We start from the raw sequence: 26,529 nt of genomic DNA, 5'->3' as shown, positions 1-26,529 counted from the left end.
TACGTACGCGAGCACGACTTTCGGCGCGAGCAACAATCCCAGCCACTTTTCCCCGAGAAGAAAATGATTATGCGAGGCGAACCCGTGTAGGCAGAAAAAGGAAAAGGAGCATAAGGAGGGATCGTAATCGAGCGGCAATGGCCCGTGACGAGCACAGCAGTGATCGCATACTATCGCAATACAGGCCATCCGCGTATTGCGCACTCGACTTTAACTAGGAACTGCACTGAAAAATCGCTAATGATTCAGAACCGCTTTTTTCGGAATTCTCTAATAATATTATTGGCTAATAATAATTTGACGTCACGAGTACAACTCTTGTTATATTATACCGAGGCTGTAGAAATCTCAACCATATGTGTGACACATATGTACCATATATTATATGTATACTTTTGTACATTTCTAAATTTCAATGTCTCTATATCATATGGTTGCACCTCAAATTCTGATGATCTTCAATATGTTCAAATCACTGTATTTATAAATTATTCATATCACATGTCCCTATATGTATATCCTCCCCATATGTTCATTATTAGAACATCATACTCAAATACCCCAATATATATTAACATCCATAAACTCCAGGACTCTCCCAAAATTATATCTCCAAATTCAGTAAATCCCTAAATCCCCATACCTCTAACACCTTTCTCCCGATGTCATAACGTATAAACAAATGTGTAACTCGTGCACAACCGGTTGCACCTAGCCAGATAAGGGAGATCTAAATAACGAATTAAAAACATGTTAATTACTCGAACTTGATTTACCAGTCCAATGGTAACAGAAATAAATAAATTAGCCAATATGGCATCGAGTTTTTGGAAAACAAATTATTGAGCTAGAAATGTAAAGTAAAATGTAACGCTAGATTTTGAAACGTATATAAGCATTAACTGAGAACGAAGCAAAGGAAACCCGTAGCGATCGGTGTTAACCGTTGTGTAATTTCTGCTGGCCTATTACGGTCGGAATATCGCTTCATCGGGAAAAGAGAGGCTAATTGGATCGAAGCTCGGCTTTGGTTCGATTGCATTTGATTATCGAACGAGTAGCCGTTTCTGGCTTCTCGATGAAGGCTCTCTAACGCTAAAATTATATATTCCCTCTTACAATATGCATCGTTCTAACAGAATACATTCACGAATGCAACGAAGTTAATAAGTTCGATAATTCGGAAGTTATTACTTCAGAACATGACGTTCATAGACCATAGTTTTGTGAAACAATACACCGTGTAATTGACGCAATGAACGCATTTGCGCAGCTGTGACAAGTCGAACAAGTGTCACAATTACCTTTCATCGATATTCGATACACGTGGCTCCGGTATTGTACTACGTAATTATGGTAGGTGCACAATGTACCGAATAACGGAGTAACCAACTTCGATATCGCGTTATCGTTTTACGTAAGCGACAGCCTAACTCGATTCTATCTAACTCCGTTTACACGACCGAACATTCAATGCACTGTGACGAATCGTAGTAAAAATCGTTGCGCAATTTCAACCGAACGTGGGCAGGCGAAACTTGCCAGAAAATAAGGTCGGGCATATGAAACGGACTGCAGTGGTTTAATATCGACGCTGTTGGGTAATGTGTGGCGATATTACGGGTGGCGATATTATTAGTGACGATAGGTAGATTGTGGGTGGTATTATTACTTGTATTATGGGTAGCAACATGTGATGAATATAACGTGTGAATGTAATGAGTTACATATGTCAAATACGACGAATGATGGAACGTATGGTACCATGTGTGACAAATGTAACATATGCCAAATACCATGTGTGAGAATTACAACGCATGCTGAATACTTCGCGTGCCAATTACGATGCATGCCAAGTACCACGCGTGACAGATTCAACGCGATGATATATGACACGCGTCAAATACCATATGTGACAATTTGACATATGCCAAGTACCACGCGTGAGAAATACGACGCGTGCGTATATGACATATGCCAAATACCATGCGTGAGAAATACCACGCGTGGGTTTACGACACGTGGCAAATACCATGCGTGAAAAATACAACGCGTTAATATACGACACGCGTCAAATACCATGTGTGCCAATTATGACATATGCCAAGTACCATGCGTGAGAAATACGACGCGTGGGTATATGACACGTGCCAAATACCACACGTGCCACATACCACACGTGCCAAATACCACGCGTGACAACTACAACACGTCGATATACGACACGCGTCAAATACCATGTGTGCCAATTATGACATATGCCAAATATCACGCGTGGGTATACGACACATGCCAAATACCACGCATGAGAAATACCACGCATGGGTATACGACACGCGTTAAATACCCATATGTGCCAATTGTGACATATGCCAACCACGCGTGAGAAACACGAAGCGTTGACGTACAACACGTGCCAAATACCACACATGCCAAATACTACCCATGCCAAATACAACTCACAGCAAGTTCCACACGAGCCAATACAATACCTGCCAAATACCACACATATCACCTACAACACATGTCCAATCCCACGCGTGCATAACACGTGAGAATCGATATAAATAAAACGGCAATATAAGACGTAGTAGCGTACTAGATTACTATGTGAATTCGAGCACAATGTTTAACGGCACATCATTGTTAACAACGATACGGACCGTTACTAAGTAATTACCGATAGAAACTCATTAAAATTAATCGATGTAAAAAGCGAGAATGCGTCGGTATTTGTTATCGAAACGCGCTGAAGGCGCATCGTAACAAGAAAATCGCGGTTGTGGCTAGAAAACAAGGCCACAGATTATATCTGTAGAATTCGCGAAAGTGGGTATCCGAGTAAACGATTAACAAGATTACCATCCGATTACCACAATGCAAAAGGTAGCCAGTGTCGTAATCGTGTCAGCGACAGTTACTGCCGTGGTCACTATTGTTGTTTACAAAACTTAATGTGACTCACCAACAATTAAAAGGCTGTTGGGTAACAACGGGTTTGCGGTGTCTGCACCTTTCGAAATGTATCAAGGCTACCGTGATGCGATTCGATCGTACAGGTACATACATATTTGCACAAGGTGTTATCTTATCGTGCGATTAACATCGACTACTCGAAACGTTCGGAGATTTTTATGAAAATAAAACCGCCTCTGCGTTTAACCTACCAACTGTAATTTCATTTCATTTCGCTGGCTCGATGTTTTGTGTTATTATGTTACTGTGCAGACTGTATTACTGGAATAGTAAGTATATTATACTGCTTGGAATCGTACTGTGGATTTCACTCTTTGTAGCAGACTGAATGAGTAGTCTGCTTGTATTGGTGGATCTGGAAAGCTAAGATTTCTGGAGCTTCATATCGATGGATCTATGCATCACATGTCACATGTGTCTGCATCCCTATGTCCTTAAGTCTATGAACATACATGTACTTTTATACTTCACGTGACTACACCTCCACATCCTGAGTTGATAACTGCATCTGTCTCTCTCTCATATCTACATCCCTATGTCCTTAAGTCAATGAACATATGTGTACTTTTATACCTCACATGACTACACAACTACATCCTAGATTGATGAATCCATGTATCTGCCTCGTGTCTACATGTCTATGTCTTAATATTCCTCTATCTGCATACTCCTGTATCCTCATACACACATCTATCCACATATCTTTCTATCCCCACTTCCCTCCACCTCCTCAAATTCTCAAATCTCCCAAATTTCAAATTCTCCAAATTCCAAAATTCCCAAATTCCAAACACCCCAAATCCCAAATTCCCCAAAGTCTCAACTCCCCAAATTCCACAAGTCACCAAAGTTCCACCTTCCCAAATTCTTAAACCTCCCAAATTCCAAATTCTCCAAATTCCAAACCCCCCAAATCCCAAATTCCCCAAAGTCTCAACTCCCCAAATTCCACAAGTCATCAAAGTTCCACCTCCCCAAATTCTCAAACCCCCCAAATTCCAAAATTCCCAAATTCCAAAAACCCCAAATTCCAAACCCCCCAAATCCCAAATTCCCCAAATTCCACAAGTCACCAAAGTCCCACCTCCCCAAATTCTCAAACCCCCCAAATTCCAAAATTCCCAAATTCCAAAAACCCCAAATTCCAAATTCCCCAAATTCCACAAGTCACCAAAGTCCCACCTCCCCAAATTCTCAAACCCCCCAAATTCCAAAATATCCCATATCCCTATGTGTCCATTTTTGTGTATCCTCATGTCTCTGAATCCCCATATGTCTGGGACCCTCTGTAGCCTCATATCTATGTATCCCCATGTCCCTATAGCCTTGTATCCCCATATCCCTGTGTGTCCATATTCGTATATCCTCATGTCTCTGTATCCTCATATGCACACGTCCTCGTATACCTATATCTCCCTATATGTCTACCACTAACAGAACTACATATACAGTTAAAAGACAATGAGTGTAACCTGGTAACCGCATCGATGAAAAATAATTTAATCCACATAACAGTGTTCCATATTAGGTGTGTCTATTTCTACCGTGACGGTCAACGTGTTTAATTAAGACAGAGTCATTAACGGGTCACGCTCTTGTTTCTAGTCGATTGGAGACTCGAAACGACGGTATGAAATATCATCTAGAAGAAGATGCAAGACGACACCTGACGCTTCTTGATTTCTAAACTGCTGCTCGAGAAATCTGCTATCGCGAATAAATCGATTGCCAAAGTAGAACGAAAAACGAACAAAATACTCATGGTGAAAATCGTGAAAACTTTTACGTTAACTACAGTCTCTACGATCAAGGACATTTTCGAACGCCCCGATATTCCTCGTGGGAAACGAGGAAACGATCGCCAAGCCGAGAAAAATCACTAGATTGTTTTACAATGCTCCCTTAAGCGGTAAACCGCGTCTCGAGAAAACGAGCGTACCGATCTCCCATTTCAATTCGTTATTCGACACCGACACAGGTGAGAGTGCACGCACTTTATGCACGAACCATGGCCGTGCAAGTGTTACATACGAAGGAAAAACCGTGTCGAAATTTTCCCGGCTACGAAGTTCACAGGCGTGCAGGCACAATTGAATTAACCTATCGTGAAAAAACACCGACGATCCGAAACAAAGGGGACAATTAACCCTTTCGTTCCCATACTGTAATTATGCAGCGTTTAAATTATGAAACACGGCTTCGTAGCTCTTTATATTCGATATTGAAGTGAAACTAAAGTTTTCAATTTTTTTATGTTGTGGAGGATTGGTAGATTTTTTCATTTTGGAAATTTATTCATTTTTATAAGTATTCGAACGAGTAAGTGAAATTTTAAATCCTTTTAAGGATTTTTCAAATTTTGGAATTGTTAAGTCGCGGAATTTTTAAATATCGAATTTGTTTATTAGGAAAGTATTAGATACCTGAATTCTCAAGTTCTCAAACACCACAAGATGCTGAAGTATCAAATCCTCGAATTAGAGATCCTCAAAATGGTTTAATGACTGAAGTTCCCAAACTACCAAAATCTCAAATTCCCAAATTCCACATGTCACCGAAGTCCCACCTCCCCAAATTCCAAATTCCCCAAATTCCAAAATTCCTAAATTCCACAAACCCCAAATTCCAAACCCCCCAAATCCCAAATTCCCCAAAGTCTCATCTCTCCAAATTCCACAAGTCACCAAAATCCCACCTCCCCAAATTCTCAAACCCCCAAATTCCAAAAACCCCAAATTCCAAACCCCCCAAATCCCAAATTCCCCAAAGTCTCAACTCCCCAAATTCCACAAGTCTCCAAAGTCCCACCTCCCCAAATTCTCAAACCTCCCAAATTCCAAATTGCCCAAATTCCAAACCCCCCAAATCCCAAATTCCCCAAAGTTTCAACTCCCTAAATTCCACAAGTCACCAAAGTCCCACCTCCCCAAATTCTTAAACCTCCCAAATTCCAAATTCCCCAAATTCCAAAATTCCCAAATTTCAAACACCCCAAATTCCAAACCCTCCAAATCCCAAATTCCCCAAAGTCTCAACTCCCCAAATTCCAAAAACCCCAAATTCCAAACCCCCCAAATCCCAAATTCCCCAAAGTCTCATCTCTCCAAATTCCACAAATCACCAAAGTCCCACCTCCCCAAATTCTCAAACCCCCAAAATTCCAAAATCCCCAAATTCCAAACCTCCTAAATTCCCAATTTCCCACCTCCCAAAATCCCAAAATCTCTAAATCTCCCTATCTCCAAAAACCCCAAATCCCAAGTTCCCAAATTCCCACCTCTCCAAGTCCCGTCTCACAATAAACATCATCGACAGTTTCGTAAACGAACACAAATGTTTACCGAAGCATGATTTTCGTTTATGAATGAAGTTTTCAAGCAGCAAAGCCTGTCCGTCTGTTTAATTACTGCACAGATGCGGCTCTCGTTAAAATTTTACGGTACAGTTACAAGAGGTCTCGCGCAAGTTCATCGTCGATTCAGTTTCACTGCAGCTCCTCTATTTTGCAGGGAAACCATTGGTGTAGCCACGCGTTCCAACGAGGATGCTCAGCCTGTACAGCAGGTAAGAAACCCGTAGAACAATGGGGAGAGATAACGAACGAGGTGCAACAAGATCGAAAACAAACGCACCAGAAGCGTTTCCGTCTAACGGTACGAAACGGTTGCGCTAACTAGCTTATTTCGTGACAATCCGCGCTGAACTTGTTCCATCGTTATTCTTTCCGGTCTTTTAATTTTATCTGCCTCGAGGGTGTCTCTACGGTTATCTTCTGCTCGTCCAATGGCTGAACCCTTGATCAATCTCTAACGGACTGTGACGACGAAAGTTTATGAGCCAGTACATATAAACACGGAAGGAACAAAATAGTAAAAAGTAACTAGAAGATTCGGTCTAACGGTGTCGAAGCCGATTCCCGAGAAATTTTGTTCCCGATTGATCGCGTGAGACTCGCTTGGCACCGATGAAGTCCTTTCCGGTTCACGAAGATTTAATATCAGAACGACTGGCCTGATTCCAGATACTACTTTTTATCCGATTTCTTGGCCAAGGGTCTGGGTTTATGACGAACGTTGACTCGCGTTATATCGCCAGTTTTATTGGTTTGGTGCAAGGAGGTGTTTTTATGTTAGAACAAGGTGAATATTGCTATGTTGGATTGTCACGCGATCGATTACTGCCTGCTGAATTATTGCGCGTTGGGTAATTGTATGTTGGATTATGACGCGTTGAATTACTACGCGTTGAGTAGTTACACGTTGGATTATGACGCGTTGAATTACTACGCGTTGGGTAATTACACGTTGGATTATGACGCGTTGAATTACTACGCGTTCTATAATTCCATGTTGGATTACGACGCATTGAATTACTACGCGTTGGGTAATTACACGTTGGATTATGACGCGTTGAATTACTACACGTTCTATAATTCCATATTGGATTACGACGCGTTCAATAACTCCATGTTGGATTACAACGCGTTGAATTACTACGCGTTCAATAATTCCATGTTGGATTATGACGCGTTGAATTACTACGCGTTGGGTAGTTACACGTTGGATTATGACGCGTTGAATTACTACGCGTTGGGTAGTTACACGTTGGATTATGACGCGTTGAATTACTACGCGTTGGGTAGTTACACGTTGGATTATGACGCGTTGAATTACTACGCGTTCTATAATTCCATGTTGGATTACGATGCGTTCAATAACTCCATGTTGGATTACAACGCGTTGAATTACTACGCGTTCAATAATTCCATGTTGGATAATGACGCGTTGAATTACTACGCGTTGAATTACTACGCGTTAGGTAGTTACACGTTGGATTATGACGCGTTGAATTACTACGCGTTGGGTAGTTACACGTTGGATTATGACGCGTTGAATTACTACGCGTTGGGTAGTTACACGTTGGATTATGACGCGTTGAATTACTACGCGTTCTATAATTCCATGTTGGATTACGATGCGTTCAATAACTCCATGTTGGATTACAACGCGTTGAATTACTACGCGTTCAATAATTCCATGTTGGATAATGACGCGTTGAATTACTACGCGTTGAATTACTACGCGTTAGGTAGTTACACGTTGGATTATGACGCGTTGAATTACTACGCGTTGGGTAGTTACACGTTGGATTATGACGCGTTGAATTACTACGCGTTGGGTAGTTACACGTTGGATTATGACGCGTTGAATTACTACGCGTTCTATAATTCCATGTTGGATTACGACGCGTTGAATTACTACGCGTTCAATAATTCCATGTTGGATTATTACGCGCTGAATATTTGCATATTCGATTACTTGGCGTTGAGTTACTATACGTTGAATATTTACTCGTTGAATTACTGTGTGTTGAATTGCTACGTTCGATAATTCCTCGCTGCATTACTACGCGTTGAATAATTCCTCATTGTATTACTACACATATTCACTAATTCCCCACTCGTACCACCAGGTGTTCTATAAGTATGTAAACCCTAATCCCTTAATTGCGGGTTGAAAGACGCCTCACAAAATGAACTCCACGAAACAAGTGAACAAAAACAGGGTCCCAATGACCCCATACCGCATACCATTGGTTAGATAAAATGCATTTACGACGTGCGAACTCGTCAACGTTTCGTTCAGTGCACTTCTAAGTAAACAAGCAGAGGAAAGAGGGTAGAACATAGTTAACGGTCTGCTTTTTCGAGGATTTCCGGTCTGTTTTACCTTAATCTTTACCTGAAATCGTTGGCTCGTTCCATGACAATTAATTCTACGTATCTGGGAAACACCACTGCAAATCAAGATATATTACACCAGCGTTTGTTTCTCAATGCGAAAATTGTATAATTGATAACCTCTGGGTGAATTTATGCGATGGAAACGATGCATGACATATCTTTTGTATTCGACTTAACTGTATCTTCTTTATTACATCATACATATTCACTTTCGTACACTCCTTTTTATACGAATCATTAGAGGCGTGAGGAGGAGACATTAATTTCACGTCTTAGGAATTCCCATTATAACTTCGTCAGTGTAATTAAGAATGGATCGTATTAACAGCGACTGATTACTGTTTTTAATGCCTCGGTTTAATGGCAATTTAATTGCGTTCGCTATTTATTTCTTGACTATTTGGTTAAGCTTGATAGCTGGGGTAATCTTGGGCAAAGGTTTGGGTCTTCCATATCTTCATTCTTAAATTCCTAAATTTCCAAATTCCAAGGTACCCAAATTCCAAAATTCTCAAATTCCAAGGTTCCCAAATTCCAAGGTTCCCAAATTCCAAGGTTCCCAAATTCCAAGGTTCCCAAATTCCAAGGTTCCCAAATTCCAAGGTTCCTAAATTCCAAGGTTCCCAAATTCCAAGGTTCCCAAATTCCAAGGTTCCCAAATTCCAAGGTTCCCAAATTCCAAAATTCCCAAATTCCAAAAACCCCAAATTCCAAAGTTCCCAAATTCCAAGATTCTCAAATTCCAAATTCCCCAAATTCCAAGGTTCCCAAATTCCAAATTCCCCAAATTCCAAGGTTCCCAAATTCCAAATTCCCCAAATTCCAAGGTTCCCAAATTCCAAGGTTCCCAAATTCCAAAGTTCCCAAATTCCAAGGTTCCCAAATTCCAAGGTTCCCAAATTCCAAGGTTCCCAAATTCTAAGGTTCCCAAATTCCAAATTCCTCAAATTCTAATGTTCCCAAATTCCAAGATTCCCAAATTCCCAAATTCTCAAATTCCAAATTCCCCAAATTCCAAGGTTCCCAAATTCCCAATTCCCCAATTCCCAAATTCCCAAATTCCCAAATTCCCAGATTCCCAAATTCCAAAACCTCCTAACAACACTAATACCCACAAATTAGATGATTCAACCACGACAATACAAGTAAGATCACTCCCCTCTAATTCTCCGAGAACTCCAAACTAGTCGATCCATTATACAGCCATTTAGAATACCGTGGGAAAGTGCGAATCGCAGTTAGGACTGAAGGTTCCGCTTCTATGGCGCGGGCTTCAGAAAGTGGCTGGTGAGATCGCGATTATAAGGGAGATCAAAATTATACGCCTTTCCTCTTAAATATTTATTGCATTTCCTCCGAGATTTTATACTTTGTACACATAACACGAAACGAGTCAATGCTTTTCACGTTCGTATTTCTCAGATAGATTAACACGAGTATTGCTGGCCGGTCACGCTCGGACTCCCGGGACGTTTCTTTGTTCAAACGATCCGCAGAGAAATTCACTTTTAACAAAAAGACCCTTCGGTTAAGCGTTGAAATCGTGAGAAGACGCATTTACACAACAGGTAGACAAGTACTGAGTTTACACGATAGGTAGACAAGTACTAAATTTACACGACAGGTACACAAGTACTGAATTTACACAACAGATCAAGTACCGTTTTAAAACTACAAGCTTTTCTGTCAGTAAAAGTATCAGAGATCATTGTTTAAGTTACTCGTTTTACGGCGAGAACTTTTGTGAAGTATTTATGTAATAATTTTTATGAAACTTCGAACTTTAGGTTCATATACCGCTAGTAGTATTTTGAGATACATTTGTCAGCACATCGTTGGTCTTTCTATTCTATAAACAACAATCTAAGACTTGTACTTCCGTTTTGGTGGCAACGTTTGGGGCTCCAAAAATACTTATCCAAACAACGTGTTAACACCTACGACGATATTTCACGAAAAGCCAGATGGGCGATGTTGGGGTAAACACACAGAAAAAGAGTTTTCAAACTTTTCACATTATTGAGATTTTTCACATATTTCTTACATTTTTATGTGGTTGTACGTTTCAGTTGAGTTACATTTCCATGTGTTACTAATGTATCAATGAGAATTCAACAAACAATGGTTGACGAGTAACAGAAGAGGTTATGTTCAGTTACATTACACCAAAATGGCGTCCGGGCGACAAGAAAAGTCAGAACACCAAAATGGCGGGTAGCAAGTTCCAAAATACCAAAAGTGACAATAAACATCAAAAAAGCTTTACAATTTCAAAAGAAAATAATACATAATTTCAGTAAGCAAATAAATAATTTCAGTAAGGAAATAATAAATGAAATTCCGAATACCAAAATGATGAAATTAAATTCAGAAGACCAAAAAGTGGCAAGTAAACCGCAACTTTCCCAACGAAAAAGGCTCGAGCAAGAAACGTTCGCGAGCGTGAAGCGACGCGTGCAACGCAAACAAAAATGATGATAGTTGTCTGCGATTAGTTGCAGCGAGATTAACGAGCAATCTTAATTTTTGATAGAAAGAATAACGAAGCGATTGCTCGAGCGAGAACCAAACAGCGAGCGAATCGCGTAATTCACGCGCTCGAGATTCCCAGGTCGCTAGCTACGAGCAACTCGTGGAATCTCGGCTTTCTAGATCTCCTCCGTTGTGCCAGCCGTGTTAAGCGGGCTTTTTATTGCCGACACGGTGCCGCGATTATGCCGCAGCTGCTTTCAGACCGTCAATTATACAATAACGAGAAGCTAAGTTAGCGGCTCGATTTTCATTGCTACACTCTGACCCACTTCTTTTCTTTTTTCACTCTTTGTCGACGGCGTGACGACGCATCAAAAGTCTCACGAAATCGACACGGGGACCGTGACATTCGATGTTTGGGTGCTTGTTTAGTACGGTGTTCTTTCGGAGGAATCGTTTAGACTGTAGACTGATACATTTGTGGACAGTGGATGCTCAACAATGATCTTCCACAATATTCTTGGACAGAAGAGTTTATTTATTTCTATGTTTTTTGTCCTAGACTATATTAATTATATTATTGAATGTATGAGTATTCTCAATCTTTCACTACCAATGTAATTTGATGATAGTCAAAATGTATTTCAATGATCTCCCACAATATTCTTAGTCAGACGACTTTATTTCTATGTACGAATATTCTCAATCTTTAAATATTACCAATGTAATATGATGAAAGTTAAAATGTATTTCAATGATCTTCCATATTATTCTTAGTCAGACGACTTTATTTCTATGTACGAATATTCTCAATCTTTAAATGTTCCTAATATAATTTGATGAAAGTCAAAATGTATTTCAATGATCTTCCACAATATTCATAGTCAGACGACTTTATTTCTATGTATGAGTATTCTCAATCTTTCACTACCAATGTAATTTGATGATAGTCAAAATGTATTTCAATGATCTCCGACAATATTCTTAGTTAGAAGACTTTATTTCTATGTACGAATATTATCAATCTTTAAATGTTACCAATGTAATTTGATGAAAGTCAAAATGTATTTCAATAATCTCCCACAATCTTCTTAGTCAGACGACTTCATTTCTATGTACGAATATTCTCAATCTTTAAATGTTGCCAATATAATTTGATGAAAGCCAAAATGTATTTCAATAATCTTCCACAATATTTTTAGTCAGACGACTTTATTTCTATGTACGAATTTTCTCAATCTTTAAATGTTACCAATGTAATTTGATGAAAGTCAAAATGTATTTCAATGATCGTCCACAATATTCTTAGTCAGACGACTTTATTTCTATGTACGAATATTCTCAATCTTCAAATATTACCAATGTAATTTGATGAAAGTCAAAATGTATTTCAATGATCTCCCACAATATTTTTAGTCAGACGACTTTATTTCTATGTACGAATATTCTCAATCTTTAAATGTTACCAATGTAATTTGATGAAAGTCAAAATGTATTTCAGTTTCGTCTGAAAATATATTTGGGAATACTGAAGGTTCCAATACATAATGCAGTAAATGCATCTTATGACTAAGTGTTAACATCAATATATCAATAATGCATACAGCAAATCTAAGTTCTCAGTAATGATGAGAATACTACACAATAGTCCCATATTCCCTATCTATTGATTAAGAGGTTAGAAGTGCTAAAATGCGCACGTACTTGCGAATGAACAACAAACGGAGTTAAATTAAATTTATGACGCATTGTTCGGGCAGAAACAAAAATTACCTCATCGAATTTCAAAGTGTACCTTTTCATCGAGATTCTACACGATTTCTACACCCGCGCAAAACGCCAAGTTCCGCAATTAAAATTCCTACGCCTCGATTGACCGAACGAGTTAGTTTCGAAAACATAAATAATATTTCGTAATAAAATATCAGACTACTTTTACTAGAAGACGTAACGATGTTTATCCGCGGATTATGCATAATTAACGCAATGTGAATAAGGAATCAGAGTGACACGCGAGTATCGTGGCAAAAATGGATCTATCGAGGAAACAGAAATGCTTTCTACCGGTTTTACATAACTGAATTTTTAACGATAGCACGTGCTATAACGCCGGATACGCTGTCTGTAAAAGTAACACGGTTGCAATTAAAGTAACCGGAAATGTAATGAAACCGGCGATACAGGACGGTCTAAAGAAAAAACACCGTGCCCTGTATTTCTATCTTCTTTGAAATTTCTGCGCGTACATTGTAGATGAGTGTTCGCACGAATTATAACGTGATCGTGCGTCGATTATGATCGGGTTCTGATCGATGTGAAAGTGAAATTATGCTTAACACCGCTGAAAGTAAATAAGAAAAATAAGGTAGAAAGAACTGGTGCACGAACGAACGGTTTCGCATAGATTCTAGGAAAAATGCATTCTAATTTACTTGATTAAAACATTCCACGTTTATTATAAAAAAGGCAATTATTTATTCGTGAACTTTTTTATTTAAGTTTCTTTGAATTTTTACGAGACAAAAATGGAAGGATGTCAATATTTAATAAAATAGAGCTCGTTGATTTGGTTTTCTCTGAAAAGATTTATTTACGTAGACAATAAGTGATTGACATACATGACATCATCAATCGATTAGACACTGTATTCTAATTGAAACAAGGTATACAAAGGAGATATGAAATTTTATTCGTTTCGAGGATTTGAACATTTTTGCGGAACTGACGCTAGGAATAATTATATCCGGAAGCAAGGCGGAAGACGCGTAGGTTTGTTTGATAGAAAGCACACCCGTTCCTGTAATAGGCATCGTTAAACCATAAAGAGGATCATAGAGACCGTAGAATCGTGACTACGTGTTGCTTTCGTAGTGGTACCTTCCCTATATCTGTACAATTCCCTACCAGAAATTCATCCGGATCGTACGGTACTTGAATTTTAAGATCTGGATCGCAATTCTAGACTCCTGTTACTCTTGTAGAAACTATATATAATACCCGCCATATATCATATGTGTAATTCAATTTGAACGTAAGTCGAACAGCGTTGAATAACATAAAATTAAACATATACATATGAATCACATATGTGTCGATGTGTGTCCATGTGTCCATGAATCTAATGAGGTGGAACAGGTATGAAAGAAGAATTAAATCGACTCTGAAACATGTCGAATCGTTTGGAATCAAGCAGTCAGCAAACTGTAAAGTAGCCCACTGATCTGAATCCAGGTTTACAAGCGTGAACCGCGCCATGTGTAAGCGAACATTGTAATCGAAGACAAAAGAGAAGAACACAGTTGTTCGTCGGAGGTCAAAAATACGGTGACAGGCAAAACGCGGAAAGATAGCAGAAGAAGCGGGTACGAGGACAGGCAGAGCGTGATGCCGGGCATTGTCTTTGACGTTACGTTGCCTAAGTGACTTGTTTCCACGCTTTCGTGGCTCTCTACCTTCGTAAACTCGTTGCGCGTTGGATAAGAAGCTCCCTATAAAACCGATAACTTTCCTTCTCGAGATGTTCACGTCTTACATGTTAAAAATTGACGTTACGTAGTCGAAAAGATCGCTCTTCCAACGCATTCGCGTATCGATTGCGCGCTATCGTGCCACCGCACTCGCGTGCGAGTCTTCTGCGGAAAGCATTCGTTCGAAATGCATCCTGGATACTCCAGAAAATGCTCGGATAAATATACGCACGGCAATTCAGTAATTGAGATGATATTTATTCGAAACGCGACAAATTTACGAACGCCGTGACTAATCGTTTAACGAGCTCGTGTTAATGAAAGTTTGACGAAACAATGTGTTACGTAGGACCGCGAACTGACGTAAGAAAATGACTTGGTAAGCGATAAAATTAACGACGTTGAAATTTCTAATTACGATAAAGACATATTCATTACTCGCGTTCATTATTTTATAAGCACCGTGAACGTAACTTTCGACCGTCGTAATACCGAGCATTTGTCTTGTAAGAAACTTTCGTAGATCAACTTTGATGTCATCAATGTTGATATCATCAGTAATTCTGTCTCGAACTACGTGGACCAGAAAACTATACAAAGGTTAAAATAATTTTAGAAACGAAGTTCAGCAAATATCTTACCTCCAACTTGGACGAATACTCTTCGGCAAGGGCCTCGCTCTGCCTGGTCAACTCCTGGTTCCTCTCCAGAAGCGCTTTGCCTAATTCCGCGGCTAACACAAGATCCCTATCTCGTTTCTTCAAAAGTTCAACCGGGTCCTCAAGATCCTCGTGATCCAGGGAATTTCGTCGCGTCTGGAGATCAGAGATCATGTCCTCCAGAGCGTACGGCTCCGGTTGGCCGTCCTTTTTGGGCAGCATGGCGTCCACGTTGTTCGATTGTCGCTCGAATGTCGCGTGTACAACCTACGCGTGACCTTTAACGTTCGTAATGACACCAGGTGGTCGGGCAACCACGCGTTAGCATCATTTGTAACGTTCGTTGAAAAAAATACGCTAGTCAACGTGGACGCCCCAAGTGGACGTACAACGTCGATTCAGCGCCACAGGTCGATACTCATGTTGCGATCGATTTACTTCGAGAAACATATCACTTCCCGCCTTTTGTTCGAGCGAATCGAGAATCGATACAGGAGAGATCGGAAATATCGATTACACAACGAAATACACTTTCTTTGTACTTAACTTTGATAACCAACCTCCTTGAAGACGAGTTAAAAAATTGTTTCGTAAAACACGACGGAATAATTGAGCGATCGATAATCCATGAATGAGTCATGCAGTTCACCTTCGAATATCGTCGATAAATTCTACCTGCGCGACAATAAAAGACGAATGCTTCACTTTTTCTTTCTGCTTGCCCCGTGCACGTAACATCGGAACAGGTTTCCGTAGATCGTTAACAGTCTCTCACTACCGGAAACGATCAGCTGTGATCACACTCGCCGGCATAATTTTCTTCGTCAAGTGTATTGCTTTCGAACGCTTTCGTTGATTGTTCGATACATCGCGCACGCGCACTGCGATCGATTCGCAAATCGACGAAACCGGCGGTATTGTGTTGGAACTGATTGCACGCTAGCGTCGATCGATATCGTATCGTAGCATCGATCGTACATCGATGCGATTCATATCTGTCCACGCACTGGAAACGAGGGTAAACTGTTACAGGATTAATTCTGTTATGCTCCGTTTGCAACGCGCGCAAACGGACGATTCCTCCTTTTACGATAGAAAGTCAACAATGTTTACCACGAAAAACTGCCAACGTAACCCCTCTACTCCGTCCTTTGTTCGTTTCCAGGTACAGCACGCACGCAAACCTGCTGCAGCGTAAAACTGCGATCGCTATCGCCACGAATTACACTTGACTGTCAAAATCTCTAATTCCTTTTGACGCTCGAGTAAATTAGACTGACACATGTATTAGGAATATCTTCGTAACGAGCGAACTTACGATGTCCATAATTACGAGCACTTCGAATTCGACGGTCCGCACGAAACGCTTATGTACTTCTTTCTTATCACGAATTTGCACTGATAACGAATTGTTTTTATGCATTCACTCCAGGAATTTTGGCTGGTGCACTCACTGTTTGCCATAAACACTCCGAAAGGGACGCGGACACGCGAGGCGACCAACTCGCCGCACCGTGGTCGGCCAGGTAGTGACTCACTAGCCGCCAGTAGAAAATAAATATTACGGAATCGTGTGCTGTACTTCCCAGCCAGGTAGAGATTCTCCCACCTCCGAGACTCTGGCTGAAAGTAATTTGTTCTACTCGAGCTTGTTCCGCTACGAAAACGTTCGCTAACACTGTTCAAATTCGATCCGGTACAATTATCTCGATTTTGATCTTTCGAGCCGAAAATTTTCTGGTTCCATTATCTCTCGGATAAGGTGATATTCGCGTCACGTCGACATCGACTTTTTCGAGCGGCAATCATAGTGGAACACTCAGCAAAATTATGAAAATATTATGTCGACGGTTTACGTATTCATACACACGCGAGACAATCGACCTGTCGACCTTCCCCTCTGAAGGCATACTAACCTCTCCCTTGTCGGTACCCACCACCACCCAAGCGTTTCTCCCACCACGTGACCCACCTGGTCGAACCACCACCTGACTCGATCTCACGAAATCGATGGATCTTGTTTAATGCACGATCTCCCCGTGTTTGTCCCTTAAACTTTTAAACTTCGTTCAATTCTTTATATGAGAAAGTTAAATATAAAACTGTCAAGTTAGAACAGTAGAATTGAAGTAACTAAAATTTTCGTGTATGCTAAATACTTGAATTTTGAACTGTTCTGTATAATGAACTGATATTTAATCTAGATTGGAGTATCTGAATTGTAGATCGAACTGAATATTCAAAGACGCGAATAACAAGCGCAAAAATTATGTATATGTAACAGGACTATAACAAATATTCTAGATCTTACCCAGCTAGAAAATACGTTCCATGAAATGACTCACAGTCAGATAGTTTCACTATAATTCCAACGTGAAATCGAACGGATACATAAAACAAAACATCATGCGAAAAGAAAACGTATATCCCCACATGTGCAATATACTGCAACAATAAACTGTGCAAATAATTGCTTCGTGAACTTAGTAATCATCCGATACGAAATTACTTAAAATCGTTAATCATTATCTGATTAATTATAAATGTAAATTATAGAGCAGTATGAACCTCGTTGAGTGCTCCAATTAGCAATCGCATACGTGTAATAAAGTAATAACCAATTATATTCCTGTATCCCTGTTATCATTAAGCCAGTTGCACCATCTAGTGGCCTTTTAGCTAACTCGATTTATCAGTATTCAGATAAACGATTTTCAATTTCCGTTATCTGTAACGATGGCACAAACTTCTGCATTTTCAGCGATTAATCATTTTTTTGCATGTTGTGAATTCACGGGACGTTATATCGTGAAATCAGAATCCCGGTTATCGTACACCCCTGAGAGGGTGCTTGGCAACCGGAAGCACCAACAAGAACAACGGTGTCGCACATACAGCTGGCAGAGCTATACAGGGTGGCAGATGTCTTTCTCAAATGTCGCCGTTGAACATCATCGAGACACACGTCTGGAAAGTGTTTTCCTCCCCTCCGTGGGTCCTCAATATCATCGACGAGGAAGATACAGACAAAATCGTTGACAACTTTCGGATTCTTCTTTGATCCGTCGATCGTTAACTTTCTAATAAATGTTTGACAAATTGTGAGTCGATAACCTGCATTCTCGGGTACCAATTGGTATAAACAATCTTACGCAACAGGTAGTGTATAAATTTTATTTACTTGCTGTAATAAATCGTTTGACATATCTAATTTGTAACCGTTGCGAATTTAGATACGATTTGTCTTCGTTTACTGTTAACATATTGCTGGGTGTCAGGGATACACGTGGTGTAACTACTCGTGACGATGTAACGCGCAAAGTCAACGCGTTGCGAATTTAACGCGGAACAGATTGTGCGTTGCGAGTTCAATATTCAACGTGTTGCAAATTTAAGGTTTTGCTAATTCGATGAGTGGCGAATTTTACGCTTGCAAATTCAATTTGGTGAAAATTTGACGTGCTGCAAATTTAACGCGCTGCAAATTCAACGTGCAGCGAATTTAACGCGCTGCGAATTCGACGTGTTGGAAATTTTACGCGCTGCGAATTCGACGTGTTACAAATTTAACGCGCTGCGAATTTGACGTGTTGCGAATTTGACGTGTTGCAAATTCAACGTGCTGCAAATTTAACGCGCTGAGAATTCGACGTGCAGCAAATTTAACGCGCTGCGAATTCGACGTGTTGGAAATTTTACGCGTTGCAAATTCAACGCACTGAAAATTCGACGTGCAGCAAATTTAACGCGCGGCGAATTCGACGTGTTGGAAATTTTACGCGCTGCGAATTCGACGTGTTGCAAATTTTACGCGTTGCAAATTCAACGCGCTGCGAATTTGACGTGTTGCAAATTCAACGTGCTGCAAATTTAACGCGCTGAGAATTCGACGTGCAGCAAATTTAACGCACTGCGAATTCGACGTGTTGCAAATTTTACGCGTTGCAAATTCAACGCGCTGCGAATTTGACGTGTTGCAAATTTAACGCGCTGCGAATTTGACGTGTTGCAAATTTTACGCGTTGCAAATTCAACGTGCTGCAAATTTAACGCGCTGAGAATTCGACGTGCAGCAAATTTAACGCGCTGCGAATTCGACGTGTTGGAAATTTTACGCGCTGCGAATTCAACGTGCTGCAAATTTAACGCGCTCCGAATTCGACGTACTGCAAATTTAACGCACTGCAATTTCAACGCGTTGCAAATTCAATATGTAGTAAATTTTACGTGCTGTAAATTCAACCCAGCAAGTTCGTCGCGTTAGAAATTCAACATGTGGCGATACAAACGCACGAATTCGACGCACAGCGAAACCACGCGTAGCAATATAATTCGTGGAAGTCCAGCACGTGACAAATGCAGCACATGAAAGTACAACACGTAGTGCATACAACCCATGGCAATTACAACGCACAGAAATACGTGACAATACGATACGTAGAAATGCAGCCCATAACATAAGTCGCGACATAATTGAAAGTATTTCTGAGAGAATATTAATGAGACTTATATTTTGCAAGATTACAGTTAGCAAAGTAAAAGCCCAAAAATGGCGCACAAAACACAGCACACGCCAGATGAGACAGAGCTGGAGATGATGGCGCAAACGGAGCTCTCGAGGCTGAAGAGACAGTACAGAATAATGGAGAACGACCGAGTCGCTTGTGTCGAGGATGCAAAATTACAGCTTCGTAATCAATTGAACATAATCGACCGTTTGGAGTACGAGAAGGCGGAGCTGGTGCTTCATATTAAAACAGCTAGCTCGAAAACGTTTATCCGCAAGGATAGAGATATGGAGGAGGACTTGAAGTGTCTTCTGAAGACTCAGGAGAAGTACGATGAGATGCTGCAGACGGAGAAGCAGGAGATAGCAGAGTTGGACGAACACATTTTCAAGGTTTGTCAAATAGAAATTTGTTAAATATTACTTCTGATATATGTCTTACATTCGTATGTCTTTCAGTTAACGAAGGAAGTAACAGTCTTGAAGTCGAAAGTCCGAACAGACACGCAGCTGAAGGAGATGGCTATAAGACAAGACAAGGTGGTTTCTATGTTGGAGAATCGACTGGAAGTAGCGACAAAAAGATTCAACGTTGTGATTGCTCAGAACGCGAAACTGCGTGAAGAAATCGAAGCGTTGCTCAAGGAGAGGACGCAATTCACGATTCTTTGGAACAAGCTCATAGGTCAACTGAACGCTGGAAAGCAGATTATCAATGATCTGATAGAACAGGCTACCATCGCGTTTAATCAAAGGGACGAAGAACTGAATAAAATACAAGCGCTTCGTGATAGGTAATTCGAAATGTAACGACACAAAAATCTTGGAGTTAATGTTGCAGTAAAATCACGGGTCCAGTAATTTTCACAGAACAGGGAAAGTTGAAAAGATCGTTGGCCCCATAATTTTCAGTTGCGTTAACGACCTGAAAGTCATTCGTATTTCGTACAGAATGATTTATTCTTTTAGGCGAATTAGAAACTCGAAGAGCAATGGCGCGTGTTAGTGGCCTAACAACCTCGATTTTATTAGTATTTCCTCGTCCACTTGCACTTTCTTCCGCTAAAGATGTAATCGTACAAATAAAAGTCTTCCTTTTCAGAGGGATAAGAGATCTGAAGGCACACGTGTCGGAGATGTGCGAACTGCAACGAACTTTGGACAACGAAATGAAACTGCAAGAATTCCTCGGGGTGAAAGGACAGTACCGCGAAATGGCCGATTTGAATGCGAAACGGGCCGCCGAGAAGAAAGCGAGAATGGAAGAGAAACAACAGAAAATTAATTCTTATAGACAGATTTTGGAAATGATCAAAGAATTCACAGGTATTTTTCTTCGGTCCTCGTTGATCGTGGCTTGGAAATTAATCGTATCGAATTATTAGGTCAAGACGAGATCGACAAGCTCACAGCGCATTTCATTAAACAAGAGGAAGAAAACTTTGCGCTGTTCAGTTACGTGAACGAATTAAACGACGAGCTGGAGGGACTCCAGGCGAGGATGTCTCAGTTGACGATTTCGATCGAGGAGGCGCGTGTTCAGTGCGAACAAAGTGGACAACAGCACACCGAGACATTGGAGAAGCTCAAGAAAGAACTGGAAGATCAAACCACTCTTGCTGATGCGGCTGAAGAAAATCTGACACAGGTGATGCTTCGTTAATCTCATCGAATATCGAAAACCTATAAAATCAGATTAAGACTACTCAGAAATTATTTCCTTTTTAACCTTCGAGTCTAGACGTTACTGTTATCGAATCTGAAAATGTACATCAGTTAAAGAGATTTTTTGTTGCAGTGCGACGACGTGATGGAAAAGTTACTGAAAGGAATAGATTCTCTGTTCAAAGCGATTCGTTGTGACAATTCACCCATTCTGGAATTACTGGGAGACAACGAACAGATAACGAGAAGCAACGTCATGTTGTACCTGGGAATTATCGAGAAACGTATAACACAAATGTTCCACAAAGTTTATTGGATAGATAAAGCCACCAAAGCGCAACATTTACGACTAGATGAAGAGAAGCGACCTAAGCTGAAAGTGCCTCCTATTGAACACATTGCTCCTACACAACCTTGTGCCCTGTGAGTCCTTATCTCCATTTATTTCCTCTGTATTCCTTTTATTTCCTAATTCCCTCTCGTGCAGTATCTTTTATACCTTAATTACTCCTGTTAAGTGTTTAGAGAATGACCTTGACATATATTGTCAAAGATTGAGTAACCTTAATATGATCAAAGTCATTACAGATGTACTAAACAAGATATTTTTGGTAAATTTTAACTACTCTAAAAACTTGCACAGATGTGTCGAGAAAGCAGAATTGCAAATCGTATCCGAAGGTTTGGAGCAACCGTTGACACGCGATGAAGCCACTAAAAAGTTGAAGGAAAGGCTGGAAGAAGACTATTCAGATCTTCTGCATAACATATCAGGTTGTCATTTACCGGCGGCTAGGAAAGTTATACAAAAAAGATATCAGTAATCGAAGGACACAAGTTGAATATCATCAAGAGTCAAGATTAATTCTTCGATAAAATGATAATGTTCACTTTTTTATTTATAGCAGACGGGTGATTATAAAATATTAACTGTAATCTGCTTATAACCATCGTTTTAGTATCTATTATTTAAAATAGTGGCATAGCGTTTATCAGTATTTACTTTATTACTTTGCGATAAAATATATTTATTTACAAACAACTTGAAATTGTTCTATCAAGTCTTCTGCGCTTCTTTGGGCGCATCCTTTTTCGCGATCTTGAGGAGTCGTTTTAATTCGAGGATCGTCCGTTTGATGTCGTTCAGCTGCTGCTCGACATCGTCTTTGTCCGCGGTAACGGGAACACCCTTTCTTTTGCAGATCTGTTGATACAGATTCCAGCAACACGTTTTTACCTGCGTATGCTCTAAATTTTTCTCCGCGGCAGTCACTTTTATCTTAGAAACGATCGTCTCCCATTTGCGAGCTCGCACCTCCGCCCTGTCCCGTCGCGCTTGCAATTGCGCTAATTTATTGTTCAGTCCCATAAATTTCTGTGTCTTTGATTCCGTCATGTGATACTGTAAACAAAGATTTCTTTCGTTACGTAATTACGAGCGAAAGGCTGAATAAATTTTACACTCTATATTTACTAGTTCCGCTCCTCGTTCCTCTAATATCTGAAGATTCTTATCCTGGTGCTCAGATAAAATCGTACGCGCCTCCATTAGAGTTTCGTAACGATTAAAAATTTCTGCGATGGACTGAAATTCTGAGGTATCGTTTATAACTTTATCCAAGTACGTTTGATACTTTCTGTATTCTTCCACGTGCGTCTTCATCTTGTCGCGAACTTCTTTCATGTAAACTAACTTAGCGGTCAACTCTTCGATCTAAAAATTATGTACTTGTTAGTGACTTTAATTAACAATTTATAAATTTATAAATATAAACATTTGAAGAATTTTACTTCTTCGAGCCGCTTCGCTTGACGTTCACGTTCCTCTTTGATCTTCGCTTCCGCGCGCTCGCGTTTTTCCTGATTTTCCCTGACAAATCTATTGAATTTTATAAACGATTCACGCAATATCGATTCCTGCAATCTCATCTCGGCCCACTGTTCGTCCATGAGTTTTCGCCTTTTCTCCTGTTCGACCCATTTTTCGCGTAATTTCTCCTCAACTTTTGTTAAATCACTGCGAGCTCTGACCACTTCTAACGCTGGATAAACTCTTGGCTTATCCCATTCAGGATACTTTCTATTATAGAAAACGGATTTCGTATTACAAAGCGTTTCTGCGAGTGCTAATTTTTTCGCAGACTAAATGAATGAAAATAAAAACATGAAAACTTAGAGGACCTTTTTTATACAGAACTTTTACATCGATTTTCCTAATTGTTACCGAACTGAAAATAAAAGAAGGTGTATTTGCGATGTACCATTGATTATAATAAAGAATTATTTTTACATTACTTAATATTGTGGTCTTCTTGCTTGGATAAGAAATATTCCACAACTCCTTTTTGCGAGTTTGTCACGACAGGTGCTCTTTGGACAAAATGTTTCATTCCTTTATGTTCCGTCGTCATCTTTACTGTTATAAATTAATATTCGGAGTCAATATTCAATAAATTTTTAAGAAAACCAAACGATATAATTGCTTGTGAAGTATTGATCAAACGATTTGAAATGCAGACGTGCTTCCTTACCGACAAAAAGTCCCTAGGCGGCAGAAATACAAAGGGGTGGATAAATAATATGGAAGAATATCTAAAATAACTAATCATATTTTATTTATTTTACATTTTTACAAGAAGGCAATAACAACAATATGAAAAATCGGCGTACGTTATAAGAAAAGTAGACGATAAATATTTTTTCATATATTCTATAAAATTTAGGAATGAACTTCTTGTCCCAAAAGTGAAAGTTGCTTAAGTAATTGTTTTGCGTTAATAAATGTCGTTGAACCGTATGTGATTCGTTTGTTAAAACCAGCCCCACTCTTTTGCTTTACATAGTCCACTAGATTTTGATATTCTATGTAATTTCCACCGCCAACAATAAAAACAATTACATCTTGGAATGTTGGTCGATTCTTTGGCATCTGTTCGGTATGCTTCAACTGCTTCGGATCTAAGTAACAGTAATCGTCCGTTTGAGACGATTGTCTTGATTCCATTAGTTCATCAACAATTTTTGTGACTGGCAAATTATGCTTCTTAACGACTAAATTCTTTACTCCTTCCATTACAAAAGAAGATCCTTGATTCATAAGCTTTGAGAACATACTGACTGTCTTGGTTCCACCACCTTCATAACTGTTTTGAATTTCTGTTATTCTGGTGTAACTTCTCAATCTTTTTATGTAAACTAGAGGATTCAAGTCACATCCAGCAGCAGACAATGCTGCTTCAAGTTTGTTATAGTCAGCATCTGACATATTGGTACAAAGGTAATATATAATAGCAAGCCGTAACTTGTCTTCTGAAGTACCACAATCTGGGTCACTTATTGTTTCTAATACGCTTCTATCTAATGTTTGTTTGCCCATTATTTTCTCTTCAAGTTCAAAAAATGTATCTAATCTACGAGATTTTATGGAATTTAAAATACCTGTTGCAATTGATGTATGCATATCTATCAATCGCTTCATTTCTAAAAGTTGTGGCAGAGAATTTACAGCATTTGTCAAACGTGCTGTGTTATTGGAAACCATTGATAACGCTACTTCACTTTCATTATCAATACCCATAGAAGATTTAAGTTTCTTAACATCCTCTTCGAAAGTACGGTACTGTTCTAATTCTTCCTGTATAGCTTCAGCTACTCTAGGAAATGGACTGCCTTTATGTTGACACCAAAATCGATCTCTATTGTCTAGCTCATAGGCTCGTGTCTTTGAACGGGTTCCACCTGCAGGAGATCTTCCCACATTCTCCTCTACAACTAACCTATTTAGAGCCATTTCTAATACGTCATGTGCTAGTGCTTGGTATGTCCAGGTATGATGTAATGGTGTGGCCATGTCTATGTTACGATCCAATATTATAAGAAGAGGTCTCTGAAAACTGTAATGACCAGTTGTTTCACTCTCAAATAAATTATTTCTTGTGTCCCATACATTTTCTCTTAGTTTCTTGTCTATCATTTTAGCAACCATTTCAGCTGCATTTCCTCTTGGACATCTTATAATTGGAACAGTTCCCAATGTGACAAATACTGAGAACAGGCAGTCAACAATAATATCCATTACCGATTCCATTTCTGTGTCTTTTACTTCACCCCGATTAATCGCATGATATGATATTATATCACTATTTTGATGTCTAAGAATAAACAGATCATCTTCCAAAGAAATGAAATTTAAATACTGATCAAATACTTTGTGAATATTTGACACAACACCTCCAAGTATTGCAGCAGCTGCTAAGTCCTCCATTTTTTGTCGAGTTATTGGTGAGATGAAGTTTAAATGATAAATATCATATAAACCACTTTGTAAATCCTGCCCAATCCTACCAAGATTTTCATCTGTTGGTGCACAGAAGTAAATAGCTGGTACTTCAGGTATAGAATCTCTGTCAGAATGTAATTGCATGTGGAGTGTAATGCCAAGATTTCTCAATTCTTTTACCGATATTAACGGCGAAATGATATCTTGTCCAAGTCGATCGTAAATTAAAACTTTCCATACCGGTACTGCTTCTTCTAATTTCTGTTCCGGCTGATTTAAATTTAACATCTGTTTCAAGGCATTTATTTGCCTGTCACGTAGACTCATCATGGTTATCTCGTTTTAAAAAATTCCACTTCTATGTACAAATCTTTTATTAACAAGTATTGTACTTCTACTTAAATGAGAAGTTTTTACAAAATTAATTTATGTAATTTTAAGACTACATACAGTAGCAAATGATTGAAAATAACATATCTCAAATACATATGTCAACATTCGATTTTTAACTGTGAATTGTCAAAAATGGTGCATATACTACATTCATAGAGAGAACATACTGTTTTGCGCAATACGACTAACTTCAATTGATGCTTTATCATAGGCAAAGCTCAATGAGCTCAAAACTAATATATTGTCAACTTATAAATGTAACATTCCCCATATAGGTATAAATATCAATCTCATATTTTCAAAGCTGCACCTCGAAAGTTATGAATATTCATTTTTTATACTATAGAAAACTTGGCATTACATAATTC

The 26,529-nt window shown here is 39.4% G+C and overlaps 4 protein-coding genes across 6 annotated transcripts in view; 1 reads left to right on the top strand and 3 right to left on the bottom strand.

Moving 5' to 3' along the window:
- Positions 1 to 17,238, bottom strand: part of LOC100883466 (bicaudal D-related protein homolog) — a 28,073-nt gene extending 10,835 nt beyond the window's left edge. Inside the window, exon 1 of the mRNA XM_003702173.3 lies at positions 15,300 to 17,238. Within this exon, the coding sequence (XP_003702221.1) occupies positions 15,300 to 15,539 (240 nt within the window). The 5' untranslated portion in view covers positions 15,540 to 17,238. The remainder of the gene's footprint in view (positions 1 to 15,299) is intronic.
- A 709-nt stretch (positions 17,239 to 17,947) lies between these two features.
- LOC100883580 (Coiled-coil domain containing protein 114) lies at positions 17,948 to 26,294 on the top strand. 3 transcript variants are annotated; one of them, XM_076538096.1, is made up of 7 exons: positions 17,948 to 18,476; positions 19,845 to 20,217; positions 20,284 to 20,618; positions 20,927 to 21,150; positions 21,210 to 21,472; positions 21,623 to 21,912; positions 22,133 to 26,294. In XM_076538096.1, the coding sequence occupies exons 2-7, from the start codon at positions 19,867 to 19,869 to the stop codon at positions 22,311 to 22,313; spliced, it is 1,644 nt and encodes a 547-aa protein (XP_076394211.1). In that variant the 5' UTR covers positions 17,948 to 18,476; positions 19,845 to 19,866; the 3' UTR covers positions 22,314 to 26,294. The 3 variants fall into 3 exon arrangements, with proteins under 3 accessions (XP_076394211.1, XP_003702222.2, XP_076394212.1); XM_003702174.3 differs by having other exon boundaries at positions 17,949 to 18,476; positions 19,838 to 20,217; XM_076538097.1 differs by lacking the exon at positions 22,133 to 26,294 and having other exon boundaries at positions 17,949 to 18,476; positions 19,838 to 20,217; positions 21,623 to 22,062.
- LOC100882140 (coiled-coil domain-containing protein 42 like-2) lies at positions 22,473 to 24,106 on the bottom strand. The gene is made up of 5 exons (XM_012282895.2): positions 24,021 to 24,106; positions 23,785 to 23,905; positions 23,281 to 23,569; positions 22,964 to 23,203; positions 22,473 to 22,891 (listed from the first exon to the last, which is right to left on the bottom strand). The coding sequence occupies exons 2-5, from the start codon at positions 23,898 to 23,900 to the stop codon at positions 22,547 to 22,549; spliced, it is 990 nt and encodes a 329-aa protein (XP_012138285.1). The 5' UTR covers positions 23,901 to 23,905; positions 24,021 to 24,106; the 3' UTR covers positions 22,473 to 22,546.
- Slh (sec1 family domain containing Slh) lies at positions 24,081 to 26,098 on the bottom strand. Its single transcript, XM_003702176.3, has one exon. The coding sequence runs from the start codon at positions 26,096 to 26,098 to the stop codon at positions 24,209 to 24,211; it is 1,890 nt and encodes a 629-aa protein (XP_003702224.2). The 3' UTR covers positions 24,081 to 24,208.
- Positions 26,295 to 26,529: the final 235 nt, after the last annotated feature.

Source organism: Megachile rotundata, chromosome 12 (assembly GCF_050947335.1).
Source record: "Megachile rotundata isolate GNS110a chromosome 12, iyMegRotu1, whole genome shotgun sequence".
Lineage (NCBI taxonomy): Eukaryota > Metazoa > Arthropoda > Insecta > Hymenoptera > Megachilidae > Megachile > Megachile rotundata.
This window is presented reverse-complemented; position numbering and strand designations above follow the sequence as displayed.

Bases quoted from the DNA above. Each gene is read 5' to 3' on its own strand.
- LOC100883580 (XM_076538096.1), top strand. From the start codon at position 19,867: ATGGCGCACAAAACACAGCACACGCCAGATGAGACAGAGCTGGAGATG. The intron at 21,151-21,209 runs GTATTTTTCTTC...TCGAATTATTAG, and splicing joins AATGATCAAAGAATTCACAG to GTCAAGACGAGATCGACAAG. The intron at 21,913-22,132 runs GTGAGTCCTTAT...AAACTTGCACAG, and splicing joins CCTACACAACCTTGTGCCCT to ATGTGTCGAGAAAGCAGAAT.
- LOC100882140 (XM_012282895.2), bottom strand. From the start codon at position 23,900: ATGACGACGGAACATAAAGGAATGAAACATTTTGTCCAAAGAGCACCT. The intron at 23,204-23,280 runs GTAAAATTCTTC...CATAATTTTTAG, and splicing joins AAGCGAAGCGGCTCGAAGAA to ATCGAAGAGTTGACCGCTAA. The intron at 22,892-22,963 runs GTAAATATAGAG...CTTTGTTTACAG, and splicing joins AGGAACGAGGAGCGGAACTA to TATCACATGACGGAATCAAA.
- Slh (XM_003702176.3), bottom strand. From the start codon at position 26,098: ATGATGAGTCTACGTGACAGGCAAATAAATGCCTTGAAACAGATGTTA.